The sequence below is a fragment of the Atractosteus spatula genome, chromosome 26 (assembly GCF_055471065.1).
Source record: "Atractosteus spatula isolate fAtrSpa1 chromosome 26, fAtrSpa1.hap1, whole genome shotgun sequence".
NCBI classification, from domain to species: Eukaryota; Metazoa; Chordata; class Actinopteri; order Semionotiformes; family Lepisosteidae; genus Atractosteus; species Atractosteus spatula.
In genome coordinates, this window is record NC_142731.1 from 658,373 (window position 1) to 684,740 (window position 26,368).

Consider the following 26,368-nt stretch of genomic DNA (forward strand, 5'->3'; position numbering starts at 1 on the left):
CAGAAGCCAATTTAACCTACATGTGTCTTTGGAGAACATACAGACTCTACACAGACAGCCCCCCAGGTCCAGAACTGACCTGAACTGAAGCCAGGGCCCCTGTGCTGTGAGGAAGCACTGCTGACTCTACAGTTTTTACACAACCTGTCTTTAGAGCCTCAGCTGACTCAAGACCTATTTGGGCAAGCAGCCCTGAAGTCAGCTAAGACTCTTCCAGAAATCTGCTATATAAATGGAAAACCCATCATAGAGCCATCTTCATCATATGAAATCTCTGATCTTATATGTTGAAAACCTTTCTATACAAATGACTGAAAGGCACCACATGTAGTATTATTTTGCAGTAGACAGTGATGAAATATCCAGTGCATGGTGTTGCTTTATGTAAATTGTGTAACTCATAAAACCTGAAATATATCAAACTGCTATGCAATGCAATAATAATAATAATTAATAATTGCTTACACTTATATAGCGCTTTTCTGGACACTCCACTCAAAGCGCTTTACAGGTAATGGGGATCCCATCCACCAGCTCCAATGTGCAGCCCCACCTGGATGATGCACCAGCTCTCAGTGGGGAGGAGAGCAGAGTAATGAAGCCAATTCATAGAAAACCTTATAACCTTCTTCATTAAATGCCTGTTTTTAGTATTATTTTGGGCCACGCATTCTCAGTATGGGATACAAGTCCAGGGCCTTTCTCCAGTCTGTTGTCTAATAATGTTTGTCCTCAACTGGATGTCTCCTGTTATTGCCTGAACATCTGAACTGCCTTTCACTTTGTTTCCTCAGAGATCATTTCCTCTACCTGATTATAAAGAGTTAATTATTAGTCCAGCAGGTCGAAGGTCAGCTTCTTGCCAGAGGTAAAAGGCACCTGTGTCTATCCAGCCGGCGTGGGGCTATCGCCACACTCAACAAGGCACACATTACAGCACACAAATCAGCCCAGAAGACAGACACACCTCACAATCTTAATAATGGCCTTAACACACAAATCAAGGGCTGCAGATTCCTTCAAAGTACCGCTGTGGTCTGGGCATGAGGCCAGCCCTACAGTGCAGATTGACAATGTATCCTGTGTTTGCCTGAAACGCCAGGACGTACCGAGTTCAGCCGAAAGAAAAGGGGCACAGCCAGCTGGCCAGAGCCCCCCACAGAATCATAGAAGCTGATTTGGCTGTAGCACCTCTGCGCCCACGTGCATGACCGTCTGCATCAGGCCCTGCAGGACAAGTACAAATCCAGCTGCTGGTTATTCATGTGCCGGCTCCTGCTCCATGTGGTGTCTGGATCGTCACATTTCAAACCGCTCTGCGATTGGTCTAGATCAGCACTGGCTGAGGTGCCAGGCAGCCAACACTTCCAGGCTTGGTACTGAGTGAGCGGTGCTGTGGGGGAAGAAGTGAAAGGAAACTGCTTCCCCTGGAGAAAGAGGAATTAAATTCATTTCATAACAGTCAACTTTCCCACAGTGCAAGCGCAGCATTAAAAGAGCCCAGTGGCTCATTCACGAGGAATCAAAGACAAGGTGCCCCCCGCCCCCGCAATCCAGGCTGACAGACTGTCACTTGTCGCTCGGCTCTGAATCGGGGGATGGTGATTTTAATACAACCGTGCTTTAATTGCTCTGAAGCACGTCATCTAGAGTAGCGTTTCTGAACTGTTTCAATCCCACTGCACGCCTCCATAACAAACACACGTCACCGGCCCGAGCGCAGTATTATTCATATTATGAGTAAAACTTATTTTAATGTTCAGCCCGAGTCCACCTCCTCCATACATGAACCTTTTGTTTTGTCAAGCGTCCAGCTTGACTCTCTCTGCATGTGAGGACTGGGGGCGTGGCCTCTGTCTCGTGAGTTCACATGTAACACCACACTTTGGTTACTCCACAACATTAAGATGTACAGTATCTAAACACCCCATTTCATTCATTCATTTCTTGTATTTCTGAATATGTGACCATTCCAAAAGGCCTCTACGGCCCGTTAATGTCTGAAGGCATGTCGCGTTAGTTAGGTGTCAGGTGTCAGTCACACCAGTCAGAGACACTCATGTAGGACACTCTTACACCAGGAGTCCAACTCCTCAGTTGTTATTCAGACCAACTGTGTTGATCAATGCAATGTGTAATTTCCATTCAACAGCTGGGATCTTGCAAAAGCATGAACATAAAAATGTGAATAGAAAATTTAAAACCATTGCAGCAATGAAGGTGCTTTTCATTTTCAACAATCTGTTACTATCCAAGAGGATCCAAGTTTCCATATTCCCAGCTCCATTTGTCCAGTTTTGAACCAGTTGCGATAATCTGTCATTCTGGTGTACACTTCTAGTCCCAGTCCCAGTGATGTGCCCAGTTAATGATGGGAAGTGCCCGATTCAGAATGAGCCCCTGGAGATCCTGTGTTTCTTTGGACCAGGATATGGGAACCCAGTATCGGACAGGGCCAGCAGTGCAGCTTGAGGGACATTGTGGGACATAAACACACAGTCTCCAGCCCCTTATCTGCAGCTCCTTTCCTCCGTTCTATTTCTGTCGACACGGCAGTGTCAGTCAGCAAGCTGGACAGGCGTCAGGTCAGCACGTAGAGGCTACCCCCTCCTCCCACGCTCTTTCAGGAACACTTGTGAGCGCCGTCACAGCCAGGGAGAGCACAAGGCTGCTCCGACTCAGACGCGCCCTGGCTCTTCAGAGGCCCTTCACATCCTCAGTGAGAAACGCGCCCTGCTGTGGGAGCTGTTTTCATAACCATTTCCTCCTTTTGTGAGGTTCAGGGTGAAATCTTTTCTGTTTCTCCATGTTCCTGGCTCAGGAAAGGCAACACAGTGAACAGAAGGACTCCATGTCTCTGCTGAGCACAGACAGCTCTGGACCTGACCCTCCCTACTTCACTGTCAGCACAGTAGGGCTCAGCTCAGCTCAGCCCAGCCCAGCACAGCCCAGCCCAGCCCAGATGGGAGGACACAGCAGTATTTGTCACTCCCACTCGCTGCCTCAGAAAAGGTTCACGCTGTATTTTCTCCTACATGGATTCCAACCGATGAGCAAGAACTAAGAAGGAAAAATCTTTTCAAAACTACACTGCCTTAGTTTTGAAATATTTTACAGCTGCTTCCAGTGCAATTTGTGCTGTCCAGTGCTGTAATTTCCAGCGCTCCTCGTTGTCCTGCTGACGAAATTAAAGGAATCAGCCTGGAATAGCACCCTGACAGTTATTTAGATCAGCGGAACCCTGCTCACCAGTATAGGCCGCGATCTGGTTTTATCCCAGAGACTGTAAAAATTAGTAAAGCACCAGAATATTCTTCACCTGGTTGGGAATCATCGTTCCCTGGAAAATTCCACTTCTTACACACGGAGTTCTTTCTTAGGGGAATTTCTCTTATGCGCCGCTCCATACCGTTTACAGTCGCGTCTTTAAATTTCTTTAACCATTCACTTCTGGGCAACTTTCAGAGTCACAGCGCAACTTTAAACGGCGAACCAGCACTGCCGCTGGTACAACAATTAACCGTGGTGACACACTCGTGAGTCTATGGGAGAGGAACATGTATATTTTCAGGTCTAGTAATATTCTGTGTCTTTCGTTAATAGTATCTTTGCGAATGAGTATATTCTCCGATACAGCACCTTTCGGACAGTTTGTGTGGACAACAGAAAACAGAGGTACCAAACAGGGCCCCGCTTGCGTCTAGCGCCAGCCCTCTGAATCACAGCATCTCAACAAAGGCTATAATAACTTTTCAATTATCCATCAACAAACACAAAGCGACAACTCTTCCCGATGACAAAGCCATCACAGCTCATGTGATCCTATACTTATATAACAATAATATTAATTCCAGTCGTCCCTCATCGCACATCCAGGAAAATTGCTTTTATCTTTACATAAGCTTTTCCAATAAGCCTCACTCATTTTTTCCATGGGCCGTAGCCTGTTTTTAAATTGCAGGCAAGATAGTCTGGCTTCACAGAGCCGTGCTAGAGCTTTCCGGTACCGTCCGCACCCCAAGCTCGGCATGAGCCCCGCCAGGACCTCCGGACTCCTCAGCAGGTCCCTGGGTGGCCATGACTGTCGGACCAGAGAAACACGCAGAAAAGTACGCGGGTTTCGCCCAGAATTGGCGACAGGGGGAACAGACCCAGCTGGCGCACTTCAGGGGTAACCAAGGATAAAGAATTACAGGCATGCCTGACACACACCGGCCACACACATGACGAGAGGGATCGCTGGAGTAGTTACTGGCTCTTCGTGGAGGGATGGTTTAATTTCAGTAACTCTGGCCAGTGTCCCGGGCTCGCTGTGGCATCTATCCTGCGCTTTGCTCTCAGGAGCCGGGAGAGACTTAACAGACGGGAATGTGCGCTGTCTCAAGAGACACCTAATAAGGCTCTCGGTGCATTCCCCACACCGGAGTCCTGTACGGTCTTCGCCATCAATAAATCTGGTACAGTTCGTCCACGTCTCGAATCATTTCGAAGGCAGATGTACACTTGTCTGTATCTGTCGATGGTGCACAGTAAATTATTGTTCAGTCTGCGGTGACTTGCAAAGTCCTATAACCGAATGCAAACACTGGTCACTATCGCAACCGCAGAGGCTGCCTTGATGCCACCTTACCTAACTTCCTCAGTGCGCGCAGATCCTGTTTACACTCCGACTTGCCCGCCTCGTTCTCCAAAACTCTGTCCTTCTTGTTTTTTCTAAACATGGTGCCAACCCGGGTGGTGTTTAGGATTTTTTATTTTTATTTTTCCCGGCTGTTTCTTATCTCTGAGGCCAGCGGTCCCTGTCCGTTTCCTCGCGTGTTTCTGTGAGCTCTCTTGTGTTTGGCGTCTCCAAGACGTCTTGCGAGTTAAAAAAAGTTTTCCTTCGCTAGTAGTAGGGAAAAAAAAAATCCGGAGGCTGCCCACAGAGCTGGTGATGTCACCAAAATGTTTGAGAGAGGCTAAAACCTTTTTTTTTTCAAAAAGAGCAAAGCGCAGCTTGATTGTGGGGTAAGTCTCCTCTGAAGCAAAGCGAGTACGGACTGAAAAACCCCGATTCGTGAGAACAAATAGCTTGGGACAAAAGACAAGCTCACACGCAGGCAAGACAGAGAGGCGATGGCGATCCGGACTAACAGGACAGACCCCCACCTCAGGATTTCTACCAAAGCTTTCGGAAAATAGGCACCCTTTTGTTTATTTCATTCATTTATTCTTTTACCACGATCTCGTGGAAACCGGCGCGGCCAGTTTCCCCAGTTGACCAGCTATCTTCTAATGCGAGTATATAATTACAGTATATATTCCACACCTCTGCCACACCGGCTTTCTCCGGACAAAAGCAAAAGTAGACGGGAACATATACACAGAGCTTTGGAGTCGCCAGGGTTTAGGGTTTGCGGGGTAAAATCCACACAGCGAGGATCGGAAAATAGAAGAAGCAATCCAAGCTAATATTTCCCTTTCAGAGAACCTGGGATACGGCGAAGCTCGTAATTGACCGGGCAGGACTGAAGGTTCATAAGACATTCAGGCGTCGAGATTTATTCAATATCCCAGCTTGGCGATAGGTTGCCCCCTAGTACCGGCTGAGGGAACTTCGACTGGAAAAAAAGGCACCTTGCCTCGACTATGAGGTTCTTAAGAATTTTATGCCGTTCTGTTTTCCCGAGAATGTACCGCGATAAAGACGTAAAACGAAGCTTTAGGTTAGAACACAGAATGAGCCGTTCTCTGCGCCACAGCCTTCAACACCGGTCCGGGCGTTAATATAGTGAAGGTGTCTGGAAACCAAACGGCTGTTTATGACAAAATAAAGTGTTTATACACTGTAGACTGTAACGCTTTTCAGAGGATCAATGAACTAAATGTAAGTTACAAAGATTGATATATACTGTAGATACCTAAATATAATTTGACAAATATAGTTTGAAAATGGACGAATAGCGAATAGTCTTGTGTTGGCTGGTGAGGTTTAATAATCTGGGGACGTCTGAAGAGTCACAAGGGTAGTTTTATTGCCCTTTTATTTCACAGAGGGCTGTTAATGAAAGGTAGATAAGGAGATAGGAAGCTGTTTGAATTGAGATAAGGATAGGGAGTGTGGAAGAGAAAGAGACAGGCCTGAAAAGGACAGGAGGTGAAAGAGCGATTTGTCTTGCTTTTATTAGGTGAAAGAGAAGGGCTGAGGCTTAAGGTGAAAGGCTAAGGGTCACTGGGACACTCCATTCTGGGGGGCGGGGGGGCGGAACACTACAATATTCAGTTTCTACCACACTTTAGCAGTACGAGATCTCGCCATCATAAATCAGTGCTCGGTGACTGCTCTGTAGAACGTGGCAGAGCCTGCATGTAGTCCTGAGAGTCAGGCTCAGCGGTAAACTAGAAAATGCTAGAGCGTATAGCGCCGCCTTCTGGTTAATACAACCTACAACAAAACTATACACTGGATACCAGATGGGATACTCTTGCACACGTTATTTCAATTATTTTTTTCATGTTTCGTCTAGACGTGTTTAAGGTCACTTTAAGGTTTCCTTCAAACGTGTCAATTTATTTGATGAAAAAAACACTGTTGCCATCAGCGGTTTGTCAGAGGAGCCTCGTAAACCGTCTCTGAATCGAGCAGATCACCCGTCAACCTGATCACAATCTTATTGCCCCTTGCCTTCATTGTTATGCACTATGCAACTAACAGAGTTATCCGAGAAATCCCGATGTTTACACTTGCAGTTTAATTTAAATTGAGACTGTAATGCAATCAGCTTATTTAAAGCTGAACATTAACATGACATCCGTCCTTCGGATGAGACGTAAAACCGAGGTCCTGACTTTCTGTGGTCATTAAAAATCCCAGGGCGTTTCTCGAAAAGAGTAGGGGTGTAACCCCGGCGTCCTGGCCAAATTTCCCATTAGCCCTTACCAATCATGGCCTCCTGATAATCCCCATCTATGAATTGGCTACAGTACTCTGCTCTCCTCCCCACTGAAAGCTGGTGTGTGGGGAGGGTACTGGTGCACTATGGCTGCTGTCGCATCATCCAGGTGGTGCTGCACATTGGTGGTGGTGGAGGGGATCCCCATTACCTGTAAAGCGCTTTGAGTGGAGTGTCCAGAAAAGCGCTATATAAGTGTAAGTAATTATCATAATTATTATTATTAATTCTGCAGGGTCAGGGGTGGCCACTCCTGACTTACTTATAGCGCTTTGAGTGGAGTGTCCAGAAAAGCGCTATATAAGTGTAAGCAATTATTATTATTATTATTAATACTATTATTACTGAAGGTGTAAAAAATCTGAGACAAACATCCGAATTCTGAATGAGCACTCTGGCGTGACAGTTCACGCTCTGAAATGCACCTATAAAAGCCCTGCTCAGGGTGGACAGCTCAGATGCAAACCATGGTCCATTTGCATTCTTCTAGTTACAAGAAATTTAGCTCTAGAGCCCAGCTGCTGGAGAACTCCAGAACCCGCTGGCTGAGAAGCCAAACAGAGCAAAATCTTCTTGTGGAATCCCTGAGGTCACAAGTCCTGTGTCCTGAAAACAAGGACCTCCGAAGAGTCGCCTTTTGCCACAAGAGGGCGCTCAAACTTCGCCTACATATGCAAGTGTGTGTGGGTTTGGCAGGGGGGAGGGGTCAAGTAAAACTTAAAATCTTTTCATTGGTTATAACGGTTATGACGTTTTAGTCCCGGAAAGTGTCTCGTTCTGATTGGTCCGTCTTAACTTCTTACGCAGGGGGTGGGAGGATGGGCGAAATCTCGGCCTGTGATTGGCTAAGAAGCGAGAGGAGAAGCGGAAACACGCCCGCCCAGGGACCAGCTGATGGATCTGTCTGCTGCGCTGTAGTCCAGGGCTGCTGAAGTCTGTCGCTGTGGTAATACAAGCGATATGGGCTCTGCCTGACAGCCTACAGAGTCGAGCTGAGCCGCAGCTGGACAGCGGGGCCAGTCGGTACCGGTCAGGTGCGCCGTGAGCTCCGCTGGTTTCAGAGCGGTCAAGAGACGCCGGGGTGAATTTGTAAGGTCGGTTGGTCAGAAGGACAGTGCAAAGTATCACTTGCTGAGTTAAAGATAAAAGCTATCAGCGCGATACAGCCGCCGTTTGAGTGCATGGGCGAGTTTCAGCACCGTCACTTTCAGCGAGATAAACGTTCAGCGAATAAAGGCTTTAAGATTTAAAGGTCTTTGCATCCTGGCGAAGTAACGCGCTTCTGTAGCTAAACGGACTCAGGCTTAGCTTTATGATTCCGTGTATAATGTACAGAACACAGTGTTGTGAAAATGTTGTATTTTCTGCTTTAGTTCTTTTTACAATGGCACCATACTGTGAAGAACTTACAGTACGTAATTAACTTAGTCATTTAGAAAGTCTCCACAGCCTAAACGTGTTTTCTTTCTTCTTTTTCCGCAGGGAATAAACCTATTGCTTGTTCCCATTTAGTTTTCACTACGAGGGCTGAGAGGTGTCTCGGCAGTGTTTTCACTCGGTTATTAACTCCACGGAGGGTCCGGGCGCCCTGACTGATCAGTCCCAGGCGGGACCCCCGGCTGGCGCCGCTGTGCCGCAGGCCGTCGCCCCTGAGCCCGGGCCAGATGCCCCTGGAGGGCCGTGGGGAGGCTGTGCCCGCAGGGGGCATGGCTCTCGCAGACCAGGACTGCCACCGGCGCTTCCAGACCGCGGTCTGCGTCATACAGAACCTGCCCAAGACCGGTGAGCTGGGCGCCACACGACAGATCTGCTGGGCAGACGTTAAAACCTCCAGCGGGAAAAAAGATGTTGCGATTTGTTTCGAAAGAGTTTTTCAGCCTCTGCTTGACTGACAGCTGGCCTGTGTGGTGCTCTGCTTCAGGCTGCTACAAGCCCTCCTATGACGTGATGCTCCGGCTGTACGGCCTCTACAAGCAGGCGACCTGTGGCCCCTGCAGGCTGCCTCGTCCCGGGTTCTGGGACCCCGTCGGCCGCTACAAATGGTGAGGGACTTGCAGGGAAGCTAGATAGATCTGTTTCAGTGGTTATAGACTGGAATATGCTGCTGCTGTGAATACAGTACATGTAGTATGTGTGTTTAGTTTACATAAGATTTATTAGAAACATTGCAAACCAGAGAAGGGCGTTCTGCCCATTGTGTTTGCTCACTTGCTGGTTTTCCCCAGGGGGTCTGCTTCAGCATGTGGTTGGCAGGCTTGTTCCAGACACCCACCGCTCTTCGTGTACAGGAACTCTTCCTGGTCGCCGTCCTGCATGCACACCCACCGGTCCTTGCGTGTGACTGTCATTGTGTGTGCTGATGGGATTTGGCTTTATAGTGCCTCTTCCTCGCAGGGACTCCTGGAAGCGCCTGGGAAACACGTCTCACAGCGCAGCCATGACAGCCTACATCGATGAGATAAAGAGAGTGGCACAGGAGGTAGGGCCGCTCTCCTGTGCTCAGCACAAGAAAGTCACCGTATTTCCTACTGCTGGAACTCCAGGCCTTTCTTAATGAGGTAGAAAGCATGACGTATCCAGCGTCTGGCATTGTCTTCTGCTGGTAAAGCCTGGGGGGGGATCAGACCGATTCCCCTGGGATTCAGATTGTTTCGGAGCGCGGGGTGACCTGAGCACGTACAAGCACACGTGTCCAGGCAGCGTGTCAGCACGACTGAGGCTGTCGCCCCCTGCAGGTGATTGACACCATGCCCGTGACGGAGAAGACGGCAGCCCTGTTCCACTACTTCGAGCCTCTCTACCACGTCATCCCTGACATGCCCCAGCTCCCCGAGGCGCTGCAGAGCCTGAGGGTAGGTCAGTATCTTATCATTCATGATCTCATCTGTGACTGGTACCTTCAAGTCCACTGTTTGCAGAGAATGGGAGAGCAGAGCCCTTATACTCAGCACAGGACAGGGAATATGGGGTCCTCTGAAACCCAGAATATATCTGGTGGTAATTTCTGACCTCAGATGACCTCATCTGAAGCTGAAATTTGTAAAAGGGTCTTTGTAAATAAATGGTTCAGTTTTAAGGTTGTTTGATGGACCTCGAGTAGACGCAGGTCTGTGAGGACCAGCACCAACAAGGCCAGAGCTGAGCGTGCCGGTGCCAGGTGTGTCAGTCTGTCGAGAGGTGAGCTGTCCTTCGTGACGAGGCGTGTTTGGAAGGGGATCATCAGCCCCGCTTGTACCCATGTGAGCAATGTGGCCCTGTGGACGGAGCTAACGCCACTAACACTCCCTTCTCCCTCCTGCCTCCTGCCTGTGTGTGTGACCAGGGCTGGAGCGGACGGACACGGACAGCAGTGCGAGTCTCGAGCTGAGCCAGGAGCTGCAGAGCCTGGGGAACGGTGAGCTCCCTCCTGCGCGGGACACTGTGCGGACGAGTGGCCGTCAGGGGGAGGTTTCTGGGAAACGCATCGCAGCAGGTGATTCTCAGGCTTCCCTGGTACAGTGTGAAGGTGTATATGGTATCCCACAGGTGCTGAATACTTCCTATTTATAGTGCAGCAACATGCACTGACATGTTGCAGTAAGTAATATGATTAGTTCAGCATTGCTGCCTCGCAGCGCTGGGGCCCTGGGTTCAGTCCTGGGCGTGGGGTGCTGTCTGTGTCTGTCTGTGTCTGTCTGCTCTGCGATGGCCTGACTTGTGCCTCTTGCTTAACAGGATAGGCTCTGACTGCTCCGTGACTCTGAACTGGATTAAAGTGGTTAGAAAATGGATCCATTGTTTCCGTATTGACATACAGTTCACAACTAACTTTAAAGAAAGGGGACAAGAGAGACTCTTGCCTGGTTTATCGCTATCTGAAGAATGTTAAGAATGAAGGAAAGGCAGTGCGGATGACATCTTAAAAAACATTTCAGGACGTAGCACAAAAACAGGACTTGCCCCTGGTCCTCAGAGCACGGCTGATATAATTAACTTGTTCAGTCTCTTCGTAAAGACTGAACCCAAATACTGGCCTTGACAGAAATAAAATATTTGAATTAAAAGAAAAAGAATTAAGAAAAAGTAATTTGTTAAACTACCATTTATGCCTTTGTGTCCTACTTTAAGACCTAAGTGAGAAGCAAAACCCAGCCTCAACTATATTTTTCAGACTTAAATCGGATCCTGTCTCTAACGTATTGACAGCTTTGAGTTTAGATGTTCAGCTCATTTATTTAGACTCTGCTGGAGAAAGGCTGTGAGACGGGCAGTTCATGTGTAATCATTAATACCACTGCTAACAGAAGGCAGGAGGATCAAGGGGCCTGTTCCTACATACCAGGACTGTGACTCCCAGGATCTGACACTGTGAAACAAATGTCTCAATTCGGGCACACCAGGACATGCCCCGCTCAGCTGGTTTGGGTTTTTAAACAAAGGGGTGTTGAGTGAGGAGGTAATTAAGAGCTTCTCCTGCAGATCAATGAGATCTGGACCACAGGCTGCACATACAGTCTGCAGTGTCTCTTATCGTTCTCCAACATGGTCCCTGGCTCTGTGATTTAATTACTTGTCTGAACTGAATTCTGTTGTGAGCCAAAGAGCACGCAGTCAGCGAGCTGCAAACGCTCCAGCTCTGAAGTGACCCTGACTGAATAGGTGCTGCATCTAGGAAATAGTGATCCACTGTCTTCCCTGGGCAGCTGTGAATTGAAGGAAACCTCCCCAGAGTGTGACCGGTGTCCTCAAGGAGTGATCAGTGTCTCTTCATGTGAGGGGTGGGTGGCTCTTCATTAGATCTACCTGTGCAGCAGAGCTGGATTGACTGGTTGGTGTTTCTGCTGTTAAGAGGGAAAACTCCCTCCCCCAGTCCCAGTCCCAATTTGCACTCCCTCCCTGGTGTCATTGTGTCTGTTGGGTTTCAGGGACGGAGGGGTGCTATCTGGGGAGGAATGTTTCAGGCTGGCGGCTTGTGTCTCTCTGCTGCAGGGGTGGCGCTGGAGGGCCCTCGGGTGTCCAGTGACTCGGAGGGAGAGGTCTTCTGTGACTCGCTGGAACGCCTGGACCACGATAAGGTACGGGGGTCAAAGGTCACAGATTTGTGACCAACAGCCTGTTGAGCAAAGGTGAAAGGTGTTTCTCCACTAGCTAACGATGTGATTTAATTACTAAGAATCTATACTGTAGTAATTGCAATAAAGCACAGATTTGGTAAAGCAGGATGTGAATATTGGGAATCAGTGGAAATGCAAAATAAATCCAGATAAAACCAGATTTTATCTGGTTCTTTTTCATACAGGAGAATTTTTAACCACTTATCCTAATTGCTGGGTGTTGGGCACCTAATTTGTCCAATAAGGGACCGACCCAATATCTTTTAACCCCCTGACATTTTGACAAAGGTCTGACAGTGATGGGTTGTGGTTGTCCAGGGTGCAGTCCCGTCTAGCCCCAGGAAACCAAGGATAGGTTTCGGGCAGCTGCGATCCTTGCAGTGGGAAAATGGAAGGATGGATGGAAACTGCACAGCTGGCAAGATCTGTGATGTTTCGATGGAGAACCAGGAACTTTAAACAAAGAGCTTCCTTAAAGAAATAAAGAGTGGAGAAGCACTCATAGTGGCCAGAGCCTACAGTCCCCGTGTGGAGCTCTGTAATGGAGGCGTGTCTCTTTGTGAGTGTGGCCTGTGGAGGTCACACTGTGTTCTCTGTCTGTAGTGCGACCAATGGCTGAATGGTCTTGGTTCTGACCACACCACCATCGCTGAGGCAACCCAGATGGGACTGGGCCAAGGCGGAGAAAGGGGACAGAGGATGAGGAGGAGGGGTTCCCCCAGGACAGTACGAGAAGGACGCAGAGAGGAGACACGTGAGAAGACATCGTTCTCTTATTCCTTCTCTTTGTTGGCTTAAAAAGAAAGAAATCTCAAAAGCTTGCCCCTCATGGGGTTGATTCATGATACGTATGCTTGAAAACACAGCTAGGCTGAAATCACTGCCAAGTTCAGCTAGTGTGATCAGTCTGTTGCCCTTCAACAGATACGTGCAGAGCTGCCTGCCAGCCAGTGCATTTAATATTGATGATCTTTCCTCGGGACAGCAAATCGGACAGGTGCTGAGATGCAGACTTGCCCATTAGTGCTCTTCATCGAGCTCCACTCTGGGTGTCTGTGTTCATGCTGGGGCCCCGGGCCCCTGGGCGTTTGGCCAGGGGGTAACCACGTGCTGCGGTGCTGCTGCTGGCGGGGGGCAGGTGTGGTGCCACGCCTGGCAATCTCACCATCCTGTGTGTTTGTGTCGCTGCAGGATCTAGGGACCGGGGCGACTTCCGCCGGGCAGAGCAGGCGCTGACGGGGGGCGCGGGGGCAGGGGGCAGGGACGGCGAGGAGAGAGGCCCGGGGGTCGGGCAGGGGGCCGTGGTGCAGGAGCAGATTGCCCTGGCGCTGCGGAGACTGCAGGAGGACATGCGCCACATACTGGAGCGGCTGGAGACGCTGGAGAGGCTGACGCCAGCACAGGTAGGCTCTGCTGGCCCTGCCCAGCACCTCCGGGGGCAGCAGAGCGCGGTGTGGCAAGGCATGTGTGCTGCCATGAGAGCCCCATCCTAGCAAAGTAAGTGCATGGAAATACTCGAGACTGAACATACCGCACAGTTTTACTGTGGGAATTCAATAAGACAGTCTGTGTCAAAGGTTGTCAAAAAACATCCCATCCCAGTATCCCGAGCATTTAATTACCCAGGTGGACCAGACCAAGGAGACATGCTGGGCTACAGCTCCCAGAGCACAGGAGCCAAGATCCCCTGACCTATAATCAGGGAGTTTGAAAAAGCCGGAGGTCCTTCTTGTGACAAACCCACCGGCTGCCCTCCAGCTGGTCGGACCTCTGCTTCTCTACAGCAGACGCAGGAGGCCCTGAGTGCTGAGCGGTCAGCATTGGGCACTCGGACACCTGTCTTCTGAACTCTGTCTCTCTGTGCTCCAGGAACGGCAGCCGGGCTGGAGACCTGCAGCGCGAGGCGCCACTCCTGCGGAAAAGGTAAAGAGCTCACGCGGTTCGCAGGGTGACACGGGCGGGTAGCCTCTGAGGCGTGCGATTGTGTTTGTCTCCATGATCAGAAGCGCATGATGTAAGAGGACGAGACGGGCCAGGGAGCCCGTCACACCTGTCTCACGGCATCTGTGCAGGTGCCTCTTTTGTTCGGGGGAAGCAGAGGTGAAGAGGTCGTGCTGTTAGGAGTGTGGAGAGAAAGAGGAGTCTGGAGGGCAGGAGACATGTCATCACTCCAGGGATCTGTCAGGGAGCGTCCTCAGAGAGGCTTGTAGATGGAAAAGTCATGGGGATGACAGAGCCTTAGAACAGATCTGCTCAGGGAGAGATATAAATCTCAGTCTATCGTTCAGTCTGTTGGAGTCAACGGGCGTCATGTCTGATTGTCAGGGACAACAGTTATATCTCTGACCTCTGGCCCGACAGTATCTGCTGGTCGAAGTTCACCTTAATCCAGGGTGTAGAAAGAGTAAGAGTGAGTGAAGAGAGAACAGTGGAGCTCAAGGACCAAGTTAAAGGAGGACAGGGAAATACCACTGAGCCGGTCGTGCCTGAGCTAAGGAAGGAAAAACTTGGGGTTTATGTACATGGTCCCTTCTAGTCATGCTGCCACAAAGAAGCACCTGTTACAGCAGCTAAGAATGTGAGCAGAGTGTCAGGGCTGAGGTACATTATTCAAACCTGTTCTGAGGAATCAGCCAGCCTACGTGACCTTCAAACCTCGGGTTAAAAAATAAGCTTATCAGCAATGGATCTGACAACAAAAATTCCACCTTTCATTAAGACGGGTGGAGCATTGCTCTGTAATTGGCCAGCCTGTGTTCTGACTGACAGTGGAATTTGTGGGCGGAAGTCTGCCCTCGCCCTGCAAGGGGGAGGGGTGTGGAGGGGTGTGCCGGTGTCTGCTGTGATCATCAAGAAGGCTCTGAATACCAATCATATCATCTGGCTTTCCTGAACCTCGTTCTTGGTAATGCTTTATAGTAAATGGCTATTGATGAGTCATTTCTAAAATTAACTGAAGTGGAATTAGTCACAGATTCCTACTGACTTCAGTTCCATTCATCGGTGCTCCACTGGAAACATTTTTATTAATGACTTTAAATTTGACTGCATATTTGTTCAAAAGTTTATCACTTAGACAAAAAGTTCAGATTGTTTTTACAACTGGCTACACTCCAATCTGATCTGCAGAGATGGTCAGTGACACCTGAGGAGCCGTTTGTATGTAGGAACAAAAAAGGTTACAAAGAATAGTCCACCTGGCCTGTCTGGTGGTGATTGGTCAAAAGTGATGAATGTCAGTTACTGAATGGATTATTGACTGTCTGGATTAATATGGACAATGTCACATTAATTAACACCTTCTGAAGGTGTGGCATTAAAGTGGTCAGTTACTGTCCAGCAAGTGTCATCGGTTACCTTTTTTAACTGTTCAACTGTTTAAAACACTTAATCTCTTTGGCAGCTCGTCATTAAATAATTTAGTGATTTAGAGATGTCTTGATGTGATAACAGGAGCTCTCCTCAGCCTCTCCACACAAGAGATGAACAATCCAGACTTCACTAAACAGAATACCTGCTAAACAGACTGAAACCTTGCATTTCATACAACATGAAACTGAGGTTTTAGTGTGACCTGTGGATTGGCCACCCCCAGATTCCAGGCTGAATTCACTGCTGAACTGGGCAGCCCGTTCATGTCACTTCATGTATAATTACACTGGAGTAACAGTTCCTTGTTATAGCATAACACTTAACCCCATTGCCCTCTTACAGATTGGCCAACCTCTGGCCTTTAGCCCTTGACCTTTACCCTTTGAATCCTTGCTTTAAAAAACAACCAGGACACTGACAGAAACACCCACAACGGGCTCTGTCCTGTGCTGGATTTAAGATGAACCTTCCTGCTTTCTAATTTTTCGTTTTCACATGGTTCAGTCTTTCTTGAAAGGCACTTCAGAAGGACCAGCCTATGGTTCTCATACCAGAAACAGAGCAGGAGAGAGGAGATCTTGAAAACAGGCTTCACTTTTTCGCATTGTAAAGAGCCGTGTTTGTGCTGTGTTTTACTCTTCTCTGCTGTGCTGCCACTGTCAGTAACTGCAGCCTCGCCTTGTGCTGTGTTTGCCTGCAGGGGCCCTGGTACAGGGCGTTCGGTGTGTCTGGGCGCACTCTCCTCTTCCTGCTCCTCTGGCCCTTTCTTGCCCAGGGCCTGGCCAGCCTGCTGTGGCATGGACACAGGAAGGTCCCAAAGGCCGCGTGACAGACCCGCGGGTCCGGGGATCCGGTGCCACTGCATCTCCTGCCATCACGGTATGGGTCGAGCCGAGTGCCTGACCCAGACCGGAAGACCAACACCGGCTACAGATCGATTAACACCGGTTGTGCCAGCACGCTGCACGACAGAGTGGGATTCCTCCACTTTAGACACTAGTATCCCATCGTCCTCCAGCGCTGAAGAGTCCTGAGAGAAATGGATGAGAAGAGTCCACAAGGACTGAGGAGTCCACTGGCATCCTGGATTGCTGTTGAGCACTGAGCAAATACACCAGTAAATTCTGTGTCAGGGGAACTAAATCTAGGAGCACCTCATAATGCAGAGATAATAACAGCTCTAATTATTAACTAACTGTTACTCATCAGCTCTGTTATCTACGGCCCAATGAGCTCTCTTTCTTACATTTGGGGTTTCTGGTTTGTGTGAATGTTTTCTGTTCCCATATTCCTCCTTGTTGGCTAAGCACTGTTTCAGGGGGAAAAAAAAAATCTGAAAGTGCTTCTTCAGGTTGAGTGTAATGAACAGACAGGGAAGCATTTCAGTGTTACGCCACAGAGCTGACCTAATGGAGAGAAAAGGAGCAGTGGCGCAACTGTGACTTCTGTCCCCCTTCCTCCCATGAGGTTAACGAGTTCCTTTCAAAAAGCTACGTGAAAACAGCAACTATTATCTTGGAAACATCTAAGAAGAAGAAACAAAGAAGAGTCACACAAGAACATGCAGTTTTGTTTTTCCTTTTAGTGTTGCCAGAATCACTAAAGAACCAAGTAGCTGTCCCTTATGGGAGGAGGCCATGGCTGCTTCTCAGTAAAGAGGTGCTTCAGTTCCAGTGCCGCAGCAGGACTTGCCACTCCGAGGGCTGGTGCCTTCAGGTGCAGCGCAGCATGACTCTGTTCAGTGAAACAGATCTGGGAGAGGATCGTGGGCGATACCTGGGAGTCGATGTGGACCCGGATTCAGTGCCTTTCAGCTCTTGGGTGAGGGGTGAACCGAAGGGCTGCTTAACGTCAAGAAGCTTAAACCGGCTTTAGCCCTGTTAATCAATTACATACATCCAAGATAATGGAGACTCCTGCGTGTCCTCGTTATTGTTGTTAAAAAAAGCTCGCTGACCCTGTTCCCAGAGTCAACTTAAAAGGGTTACAAAATATTTTCACAGTGCAACAAGAACAGTTATGATTCTGAGAAATGTAAGATGTACAAAGTTCAGTGTTTTGACATGCTGCAGGAGTGCAACGCTGATCAAGTGAGTGGGATGGAATGTATATGGAGACACGTACAGTATATGAAGCAGAAAGGCATTGAAATAATTACCTCTTGATACTTGAATGATCTGTATGCAAGCAGAGAGTAACACTGAGATCAGACTGTTCCTGTCTGTGGCTGAGAAAAGATTCACAGATAAAACAAGATGTGCAAAATTATATTGGGGGGGGGGGGGGTGTATGGTGATTAGAAAGTTTTAAAGATATTAAAAATATATTACATCAGTACTTTTCTTCTGAAATGTCAACCTTAAAACTGAAAACACGAAAACAGTCTTTTCCATCCCCTCTGAATGTTGCCACCTTACAGTTCATCCCACAGCTGCAGACAAGAGGCACAGCATTAAGAAGGGGCAATTTATCAGTAAAGAGGTATTTTAATTACTTTCATCTGATCTTGTTACACATGTGCCCAGAAGGGGGCGCTGTGACATGTGAAAAGCTGCTTTGCTAACACCTGATGACAGGCCCAGTGCTGTCTGTAGCTGGCGGCATTGTAGAAATACGTCTGAATGTTAATGAACCTGCACATGCTGTCTTGTGCTGCAGCAAAAACATCTATTCCTCCTCATCCTCCCAGAGCTGAACAGACCTAGGAATGGAGAAGAGTCCATCCATCCACAGAGAGTGCTTACAGATCAACTAGTGATGCAGCCGTGCGGAAATCCTGAATATCCCTGCAGCTGTCAGCCCAAGTTACGAGATGCAGAGGTGTTGATGTCTGTTCCATGTTGTGCTAGGTGCTGTGCTGGAGTTGTATTCTGCATGCCAATGAGACAGGTTTTATAAGGCTCCTGTGCACACATTGTGTCCGGTTGACAGTTGGCCTGTCTCAGTGTGGCTTTCACTATTAGAAAACTTCCTGTTTTTTCTGCCCAGCTCATAACTGCATGAATGTGACTGTGCACTGAACTATCGGGCGGAGCTGCAGTCCGTGAATTAGTGAGAGTGTGGGGCTCAGGGCGCTGCTCCATTCTGAGAGAGATCAGGCAGGCAGCCCTGCGGGTCCAGACACTGCTGACCAGTGACTAAACCGCTGTCTCCGGTGCAAAGCCAGGACCCTGACAATGAGAGAGTCTGACTGAGACAGTGCTGGGCTGTGCGCTGGAGGAGCAGACACTGATGCACCAGCAAGAGGCAGCCTGGCCTTAAACATCATGCTGCGCGTGGTGCCAACACTTTTACCCATCTGCTTCCACAGTGAAGAGTGCATGCTACCCGTATTAGTACGGTATAGTGCTGGTGTGCTGTATCCACTCTCCCACAGGCTGCTTCATGCCCTGCTGAGGAGACAGTGCATTCAATAAGAAGGTGCTCAGCTGCCAGGTATCGGGGAGCTTGATGACCGACAGCTGGCTCCTCTTGGACAGACACTCACACTGCCTGTCACACCTCTGCCATGAACTCTTGTACGTGTGCAGGATAGGAGCCAATTTCCAGTTATTGTACGACGTGTTTATCGTGTTTTATCGCCAGTCCCAGGGGATGCGTTGTGCATTACCATGCTACTCTGTGCAGCACTTTTGCTGCGCTGTGCTGCACTGACCTCTGATTTTACCCTGATTTCACTCTGCTCTGCACTGCGGCATTTACTGAAATACCCCTGTGCTGTGTTCTTTGGTTCTCCCCAATTTTCCCAGTAAACCTAGACAAGGGGCGGCACTGCTTTAGCAGTTGTCTCCCTCCCATGAGGAGGTCGGCTCTCCCTGCCAGCCCAGGGAGCACCCTGGAGCCTCCTGGGGTCACGGTGGGAGGGGGAGGTTATGGCTTATGATTCTTACAACGCATGATACAGTGAAAGTACAAATAAGATAACCATGTGGGGAATTAAGCAAATAATACCTTACAAATAAGCAGGGAAAACTAGTTTTCCTTTTTTTTCCAATCTAATATATAAATTTACTGCATATGTGCCTGTATGGATTTGACTACAGCTGCCGTCACATCATCCAGGTGGGGCTGCACACTGCGGGCGGTGGAGGGGATCCCCATTACCTGTAAAGCGCTTTGAGGGGAGTGTCCAGAAAAGCGCTATATAAGTCTAAGGGTTATTTATTTATAATAACAATGTGCCCACAATCAATATCTCTTTTTCCACAACCCATTTGCCCTTTCAGGAGGTGAATATAAATTCACAATTAGGACCCGAATAGAAAACCGAAATCCCAAACGATTGAGAGCTCGGCCGCAGCAGAAACCGGAAGACAGCCGTGCCCCTGCTCGGGCGCGGGGAGCCCCTGTTCGGCAGCGCCGCTCCAGGGCCCTGAGGTAATGCGGCTCTGTCTCCACCAGATGGCACTGTAAACACAGAGCGGGCCCGCAGAGGTGACGCTTTGGCCGTCCAGTTTGTTGAACTAGTAATTTTTTTAGCGAAATAGTAAAAAAAGAGCCCAAACTACAGGGCTTGTTCGGCCCTTGAGACCCTGTGGTGACATTGTCCGTTAGAAACCTCGGTAGCCTTGAAATTCTCCGGCGTCCAGGCTGGGGAAGTAGATTTCACTGCTGTGGCAGTGTGAGAATATGCTGTTGGGCTTGGGGACAGCTGCTCCGTTCTTCAGGTGTTGTTATATGAATTGAAACCTGAATGAAATGTGACGTGTGAAGTAAAAGCATCCTATACAGCTATATCTCACTGCAGATGTTTTTTTTTTTGGTTAATTATTGTTTAATACTAAAGAACATGAAAAAAATGTACAACTAAGCATACAAAAAATCGGCTCGTACGAAGCTCCCCATCCCCCCCCCTGGGCGTGCAGATCCGCAGCTGCTGGGCAGGCCAGAGTTCCGGGTCCGAGTGCCCAGCGCCTCGGTACAGGGAGCTTCGCACGAGCCGCGGGAAGACTCATAGCCCGGGCCACTCGCCTGTCGCGGTGGAGGGAGCTTGTGCGCCAGGAGAAGGGGCCGGAGTCCCGCCGGGCGAGACTGGCCCCCAGGGGACAATGGGGGGAGCTGAGCCACGCCAGTGTCGTGGTCAGAGCACAAGCCCCAGTGAGCGTCACGGCTCATCAGCCGCGCCCAGCTCTCAGCCCTAAAATCCCTGAGGTGGCTGGGAAGGGTTTTTGTGTTATGAGTCTTCTGTTTCAAACACGTGTTCACTGAAGAACGGTATGACATCAACTTCCCTTTATCTTGACAGTCTGCACGGCCTGTTTGTTGCCCAGTTGTCACTCAGGGTGTCAGCAGTCGTCTTGTCATTTTCCCATCATATTAAACAACCACACTTTAGCATGATTTTGCATTTCTTAGAGACGCATTTTAAGTGACAGAGACACATGCAGGCGAGCTCTGTCTTCAGACCTACTGTACATTCGGGCCCCTGCAGAGAGACACTAGCCTGGCTCTGAACCTGCTGAGACAGACAGTTCTGGCCAGAGGAGATAACGCACATCATAACCCTGGCCAAAAAGATGGAGCAAGATTATCCCACACCGGTTCCCTATCACAAGGCATTTCCTGGTTTTCCTACAACACTCTGGTACCAGTGATAAAAATATCACCCTCTGCATCAAGTCCTTCACTGGATACAGGGCCAAGCTGTCAGATACTGCTGTGTTAATGTTGCTCCATTTTATGCTTGGTGCTGAGGGCCTCCAAATAAAGAGAACATTGAAGCTTTTCATTCCAGAACAAAGTCCATTTACTGAGAGTTTTACAACAGTCTGTATAAAACACAGGCATCAGATAAAAACTCATTTCATAACAGAAAGCAAACATGATGAAATGTTCACTTCATTGCTTCTGCTGCACCTTGATTGTGTGGATCTACAGAACCTTCTTAAAGTCAGCTGTCCCAGCAGAGATTACTGTGGAAAATCAGGGAGCACAAAACAGAGCAGACACAAACACCAAAGTTGGTCACACCAGCCTCGTGCAGTTATGTAGGCAGAATGTAAGAGGGGGAGTCTACTAGTCCTCACTGGGGGAACTGCTTAACAAATTAATTTCTAAGACATAATCATAATCAAGTAGGGAGCTGCGTCAGCAGGTGTAGGCTGCAAAGGGACAAGTAAAGGTTTGTTCCAGCTGAAAAGAGCAGAAAAGAAACACGACGTTTCAGCTGCGGAGTCTTCTTCGGGTTGACACACCCAAAGAAGGCTCCACAGCCGAAAGGTGTCTCCTTTCAGCTGGAACAAACCTTTACTAGTTCCATAATCATAATCATAGTCGTTGCTTGTTTTTTCGTGAGCAAGAGACATCCTTTACTGGTGAATAGATGGCTTTTCACAGTGGAAAGTATTCATTGTGGCCCTTTCTCACAGTGTGTACTAACTCACAAATGCAAATACAACCCCATCCCTCTGATTTATTAGAGTAATGCCATAGAGAGGTGTTTCACATTCACAATCTCCTTGCCAGGAGGCTGATTCTGTTGGATCTGCCTTGTGTTTGGCCCACAATGCATTTGTTTCTTACAGCTATTTTTCATCTCATAAAAACAAAGACCACATGGAGTTTATTTGCTTGATGGATTGGACTATAACAAAGCAAGCCACACAACTAAACAGAGTGTGAAATCTGCTTGGCTTACCTCTTCCAGTTTTCTCTTAGAAGAACCACAATAAACGCAGTCCGGTGGGTATTGGGAATAGTCCCAAACGGCAGGCCAGTTTAACTCAGCTGGTTCAAACAGTGTGCTAACAGTACATGGCTCCTTCCCCTTTACAGATGTGGAAGCTACAGAAAGAGGTTTGCACTAACCCTTTTGCTTAGAAAGAAGGGTAAAAATAAATAAGCATTGGTGTTTAAAAACGGAATCGTAAGTAACATCGTCGGTCACAAGAGGGAACTGTTTCGGTGGTCTCAGCTCAGTCAAGGTGACAGGCAGCTGTACTTTGGCCTGCTGGCACGTAATTGCCACCAATTTGTGTTCTGCCAAAATAAAAAGAGCACACCCAAAAGATTACAGACACCTTCTTTTTCAACAATGTTTACAAGCTCAAGAAACATTTATCTTTCTACAGAAGCCTGTGCATCAGGCCCTGCATGACACACAAGGCCGTGTGGGCAGTGTGGTGTTTGAGCCTGCTCCGTTTTGTGCCTGGTGCCAGCTCACACCACACGCATTATTGCGGTGGCAGAGGCTGAACTAAAATTCTTGAACAAATGGACAGCTTAAGCTGAACAAAACACGGAGGTAGATGCTGTTCCGTGTGCTGAAGATGCTGGAATCGATACCTTGTGATACCTACTGTGAACCAGTACCAGGATTGGGAACCTCTGTACTATCCTTTCCAGAGCGTGGAACAACCTTGGAATTTCTGAAGAAAAGCTAAAGGGGTTGAGTTTTTAGCCATGGCCTAACTTAAACTGTCAACACTGAGAGCTCAGCAAAAGGGGGAATGAGTGTTTCAAAATCTGTAACAGTGGTGTTTAGCAACAAATAAGGCCAGATATTTGAAATCGGTGCCGTTGTGCTGTCACTGCCGGAGCGCAGCACAAACACAACAGACGCGCATCGGCGCCGCGTCCGATCGAGGCTCGGAAATCCACGGTGCCGGTACCGGTTCCGGCGGTACCAGTGAGCCCTGACCTGCAGCTGTGAAGAGAGCAGTTCGCCACAAACGGCACCAAGCCGAGCGGCGCCGCCCCCCTCCTCCTGGGGCGCAGCCCGGTACCCCCTAACCTGACACGCACCCCTGGGCGTCTGGAGTCACCCCACACACCCCTCACGCTTGCAAGTACTGTGAACGAGACGATTTTAACGGCGTCAATACGCCCCCCTGTAAACACTGCCACACGCAGACCAAGATGTGAGGGGGCCCGAAAATCATCCTCATCTCTAAACTTGTATTGGGTCCCCTGACACGTACAGTGAGCAACCCTTCCTTCTCGCCGGACGGTCAGAGTGGACAGCCGTCTGAAGCCACCCCCGGCCAGCGAGCCCCTTGGCCAACCGGGGCGGGAGGAAACGGCTACAACCGAGGAACCGCCTGAATGCTTTTCTCAAGGAAAAAAAACAATCAAACCAGCCTCGGCGTCTGGGAGACCTGCAGACCTGCGCCGGCCTGCTCGGGGGGCTACTGGCCGGACTGGGGGCGCGGGGTCCCCCGGAGACACGGGGGGCACTCGGAGGGCTTCGCTCTCCGTCGTGTTTTCACGCCACCCGCTATCACCGTGAAAACCGGACGGCTTCAGCCGCTTTTAGCACACTCTGCGCAGAGCTGCGCGTCTGAAGGGGCCCCAGCGCCAGTCTCCCCCCGACACGCACCCGCAGGAGCGGGCGAGCGGCCGCCCGGAACACGGCGGCTTGGACTCGACACAAAACCGCTAGAGAGCCCGGGGAGGAACAGCACTCCGGGAACGGAGAAACGGTGCATTCTTAAATGAATCTACGAAGTTACAGCCCCGCGTTGCCTTTAGATACACTCATTTATTTCACATGCGTTTACGGCACAGCTTCACAGCTGGGCTTTCCTTGCGCACTCCTTTCAGCGGAATGAAGGGAGCGCCGTCAGCATATCCATCCGCTCTGGAAATCAGGGGCTTGGCAGGGCCACCCTCACAGCGTTTGAAACAACGTAGACATGTTCAACGATTTAAAGTACAAGCGCAGCCAAAAGTCATCGTACGATTAAATGCAGATTTATATCTATATGTTACAGGACTAAGTGGGGAACTAGTTTCTGGATCAGGTAGCGTTCATCTCTTCAACTGAGGTGATCCGTTCTGGTTTGGATATTGGTAGTACTATTTCTTTAACATCTAGAAACATAAACATAAATGGTCAGTTAATTAAAACTGTTCACATCTGTATTTGATGTTGTCATCGTGTCTCTGTTGCGCTTCTTCAAATAATGATTTCAACAGTTTGTACGGAGTCTCCCCCTAACATTTGGAAGTGGTAGTTCCCAGAAGGCTGGCCCGGTTGACGTTATCTGATTGGAAGAAGGAGTTTTTAATTGACAGCACAACAGACGAATCGAGAACCAGTTGAAGCTTAGCAACAGCGCACGAGTCATTCTGTCCAATGGCCGCGCGCAAGGACCGGGTCGAATCTCGTCTCGGGCCTCGCACGGTGATTGGTTGACAGCTGGGGCATGTAGCTGGGGGTTGTGGGATAGGTAGTTTTTCAGGCTCCCCTGGCCGTGCTCGGAATAGGGCTTTCGGACTACAAGTTCCAGAACGTCGCTCCGCCCGTAAGTTTCTGGCATGCGCAGAGCGCGCGGCGGTGTTTGTATATAAACAGGGGCTGCTGCTCTCCGCCAGCAGTTGGGAGAGAGATGTGGAGGCGGTAGAGTGAGGCTTAGGAGGTGCGGAAGAGGGTCACGGGTGCTGAAAGAGTTAACTGAGGCAGTGGAGAGCTGAGCAACTAGCGGCGCGTCAGGAGTAACAAGTGAGAAGTCTGAAGGCAACTTTCTGCTTCGTCCAGGCTCGACGCTTCCTAGATAGAGACCGGATGTTGTTGAATTCAGGAAAGAGGAGCGACTTTTGATCAAGCCCGAGATCTCGCTCGCGTTGACTGGGGGGAGAGTCGGGGCTCTGAGTTGCGCGGCGGAGCGGACGAGCCGCCCACCTGCTGCCAGGATGTCGGAGCCTGCCGACCCGGACAGCCAGCGGGGCCCGCAGTCCCCCGGGGCCCCGGCAGGGGGCAGCCCTGCGCCTCCGGGGCAGCTGGCGGCCAGCGAGGGCGGCGGCGCGGAGGCGGGCGCTAGGGGGCGCTGCGGAGCCGGGGGGCCGGCCCAGAACGGCGCTGCCGAGGAGCCGGGTCAGGCCCGGGGCAGCCCGGAGGCGTGTCCCGGGGAGGGCGGGCCGGCGGCGCAGGGCCGGAGCGGGGGCGCCCTGAACCCCGGCTGCCCCGGCGGGGGGCTGCCCGCCATCCCGGAGGCGCGCCTGGGCAAGAAGAAGCACCGGCGGCGGCCCTCCAAGAAGAAGCGGCGCTGGAAGCCCTACTTCAAGCTGTCCTGGGAGGAGAAGAAGGAGCTGGACGAGAGGGAGACGGCCCGGGCCTCCCGGGTCCGCGCCGAGATGTTCGCCAAGGGCCTGCCGGTGGCGCCCTACAACACCACACAGTTCCTCATGGACGAGCACGACCTGGGCGAGCCCGACCTCAACACCGAGCTGTGCGGGCGGCGGCTGGGCGCGGCGGGCCGCCCGGAGGACACGGCCAGCGAGGAGGACTTCCCGGAGCCCGAGGACGAGGAGGAGGGCAGCGGCGGCGGCAGCGACGGCATGGGGCGGCCCGGGGACGGCGGCGGGGAGTTCCTGCAGAGGGACTTCTCCGAGACCTACGAGCGCTACCACGTCGAGAGCCTGCAGAACATGACCAAGCAGGAGCTGGTGCGGGAGTACCTGGAGCTGGAGAAGTGCATGTCCCGGCTGGAGGACGAGAACAACCTGCTGCGCCTCCGCGCCAAGGCCCTGGACGTGCCCGCCGAGAGCCCGGCCCCCGAGCCGGCCCCGGCCCCGGCGGACCCCCAGCTGCAGCAGCTGCAGGAGCTGCAGAGCGAGCTGGAGCGGCTGCGGGCGCAGAACAGCGAGCTCCGCCTGCAGAACGAGCGCTGGAGCCGGGAGCGGGGCCCCGGGGCCTCGCCGGGCGAGTGAGTGAGTCCTGCCGGGCCCCTGGCGGCCCCCCGGCCCCGGACCGGCCCGGCGGGGCTGCTGGCGCTTCTCGAACTGGACTGCGGGGCACTGGCTCCGGACTTCATCCGCAAGGAATGTACATATTTTAAGTCGGCTTGAAGGTTTTTACAGATGACGTGGTAAAAAATGTTTTCCTTTTTATCTTTTAGTTTTCTTTTCCCCTCCTGGTGTTAAAACTGAACCCTCCTCCGGTCTGTACTGGTCGGACTCGACTACATCTGACAGCTGTTGAAAAGCCACCTGTCCTTTCCTCTTCAGTTTGTAAATATATAAATATACACG

At 50.2% G+C, this 26,368-nt stretch overlaps 3 protein-coding genes across 5 annotated transcripts in view; 2 read left to right on the forward strand and 1 right to left on the reverse strand.

Annotated features, from left to right (window-relative positions):
- Positions 1-5,467, reverse strand: part of LOC148814550 (1-phosphatidylinositol 4,5-bisphosphate phosphodiesterase delta-3-A-like) — a 31,580-nt gene extending 26,113 nt beyond the window's left edge. For both annotated transcript variants that reach the window (XM_088906026.1, XM_088906025.1), the window contains exon 1: positions 4,631-5,467. In XM_088906026.1, the coding sequence (XP_088762152.1) occupies positions 4,631-4,721 (91 nt within the window). In that variant the 5' untranslated portion in view covers positions 4,722-5,467. The remainder of the gene's footprint in view (positions 1-4,630) is intronic.
- A 2,346-nt stretch (positions 5,468-7,813) lies between these two features.
- On the forward strand, positions 7,814-17,735 carry acbd4 (acyl-CoA binding domain containing 4). Of its 2 annotated transcripts, XM_088906450.1 has the most exons (11): positions 7,814-8,026; positions 8,415-8,714; positions 8,854-8,974; positions 9,327-9,411; positions 9,668-9,788; positions 10,255-10,404; positions 11,901-11,986; positions 12,629-12,779; positions 13,217-13,428; positions 13,895-13,948; positions 16,098-17,735. In XM_088906450.1, the coding sequence occupies exons 2-11, from the start codon at positions 8,597-8,599 to the stop codon at positions 16,224-16,226; spliced, it is 1,227 nt and encodes a 408-aa protein (XP_088762576.1). In that variant the 5' UTR covers positions 7,814-8,026; positions 8,415-8,596; the 3' UTR covers positions 16,227-17,735. The 2 variants fall into 2 exon arrangements, with proteins under 2 accessions (XP_088762576.1, XP_088762577.1); XM_088906451.1 differs by lacking the exon at positions 10,255-10,404.
- A 6,981-nt stretch (positions 17,736-24,716) lies between these two features.
- hexim1 (HEXIM P-TEFb complex subunit 1) lies at positions 24,717-26,368 on the forward strand. The gene has a single exon (XM_088906259.1). It carries the CDS (start codon positions 25,031-25,033, stop codon positions 26,045-26,047), a length of 1,017 nt encoding a protein of 338 aa, XP_088762385.1. The 5' UTR covers positions 24,717-25,030; the 3' UTR covers positions 26,048-26,368.

Excerpts from the sequence above, each read along its gene's own strand:
- acbd4 (XM_088906450.1), top strand. The coding sequence starts at position 8,597 with ATGCCCCTGGAGGGCCGTGGGGAGGCTGTGCCCGCAGGGGGCATGGCT. Across the intron at positions 8,975-9,326 it reads CCCGTCGGCCGCTACAAATG|GGACTCCTGGAAGCGCCTGG; the intron begins GTGAGGGACTTG and ends TCTTCCTCGCAG. Across the intron at positions 13,949-16,097 it reads GCGCCACTCCTGCGGAAAAG|GGGCCCTGGTACAGGGCGTT; the intron begins GTAAAGAGCTCA and ends GTTTGCCTGCAG.
- hexim1 (XM_088906259.1), top strand. The coding sequence starts at position 25,031 with ATGTCGGAGCCTGCCGACCCGGACAGCCAGCGGGGCCCGCAGTCCCCC.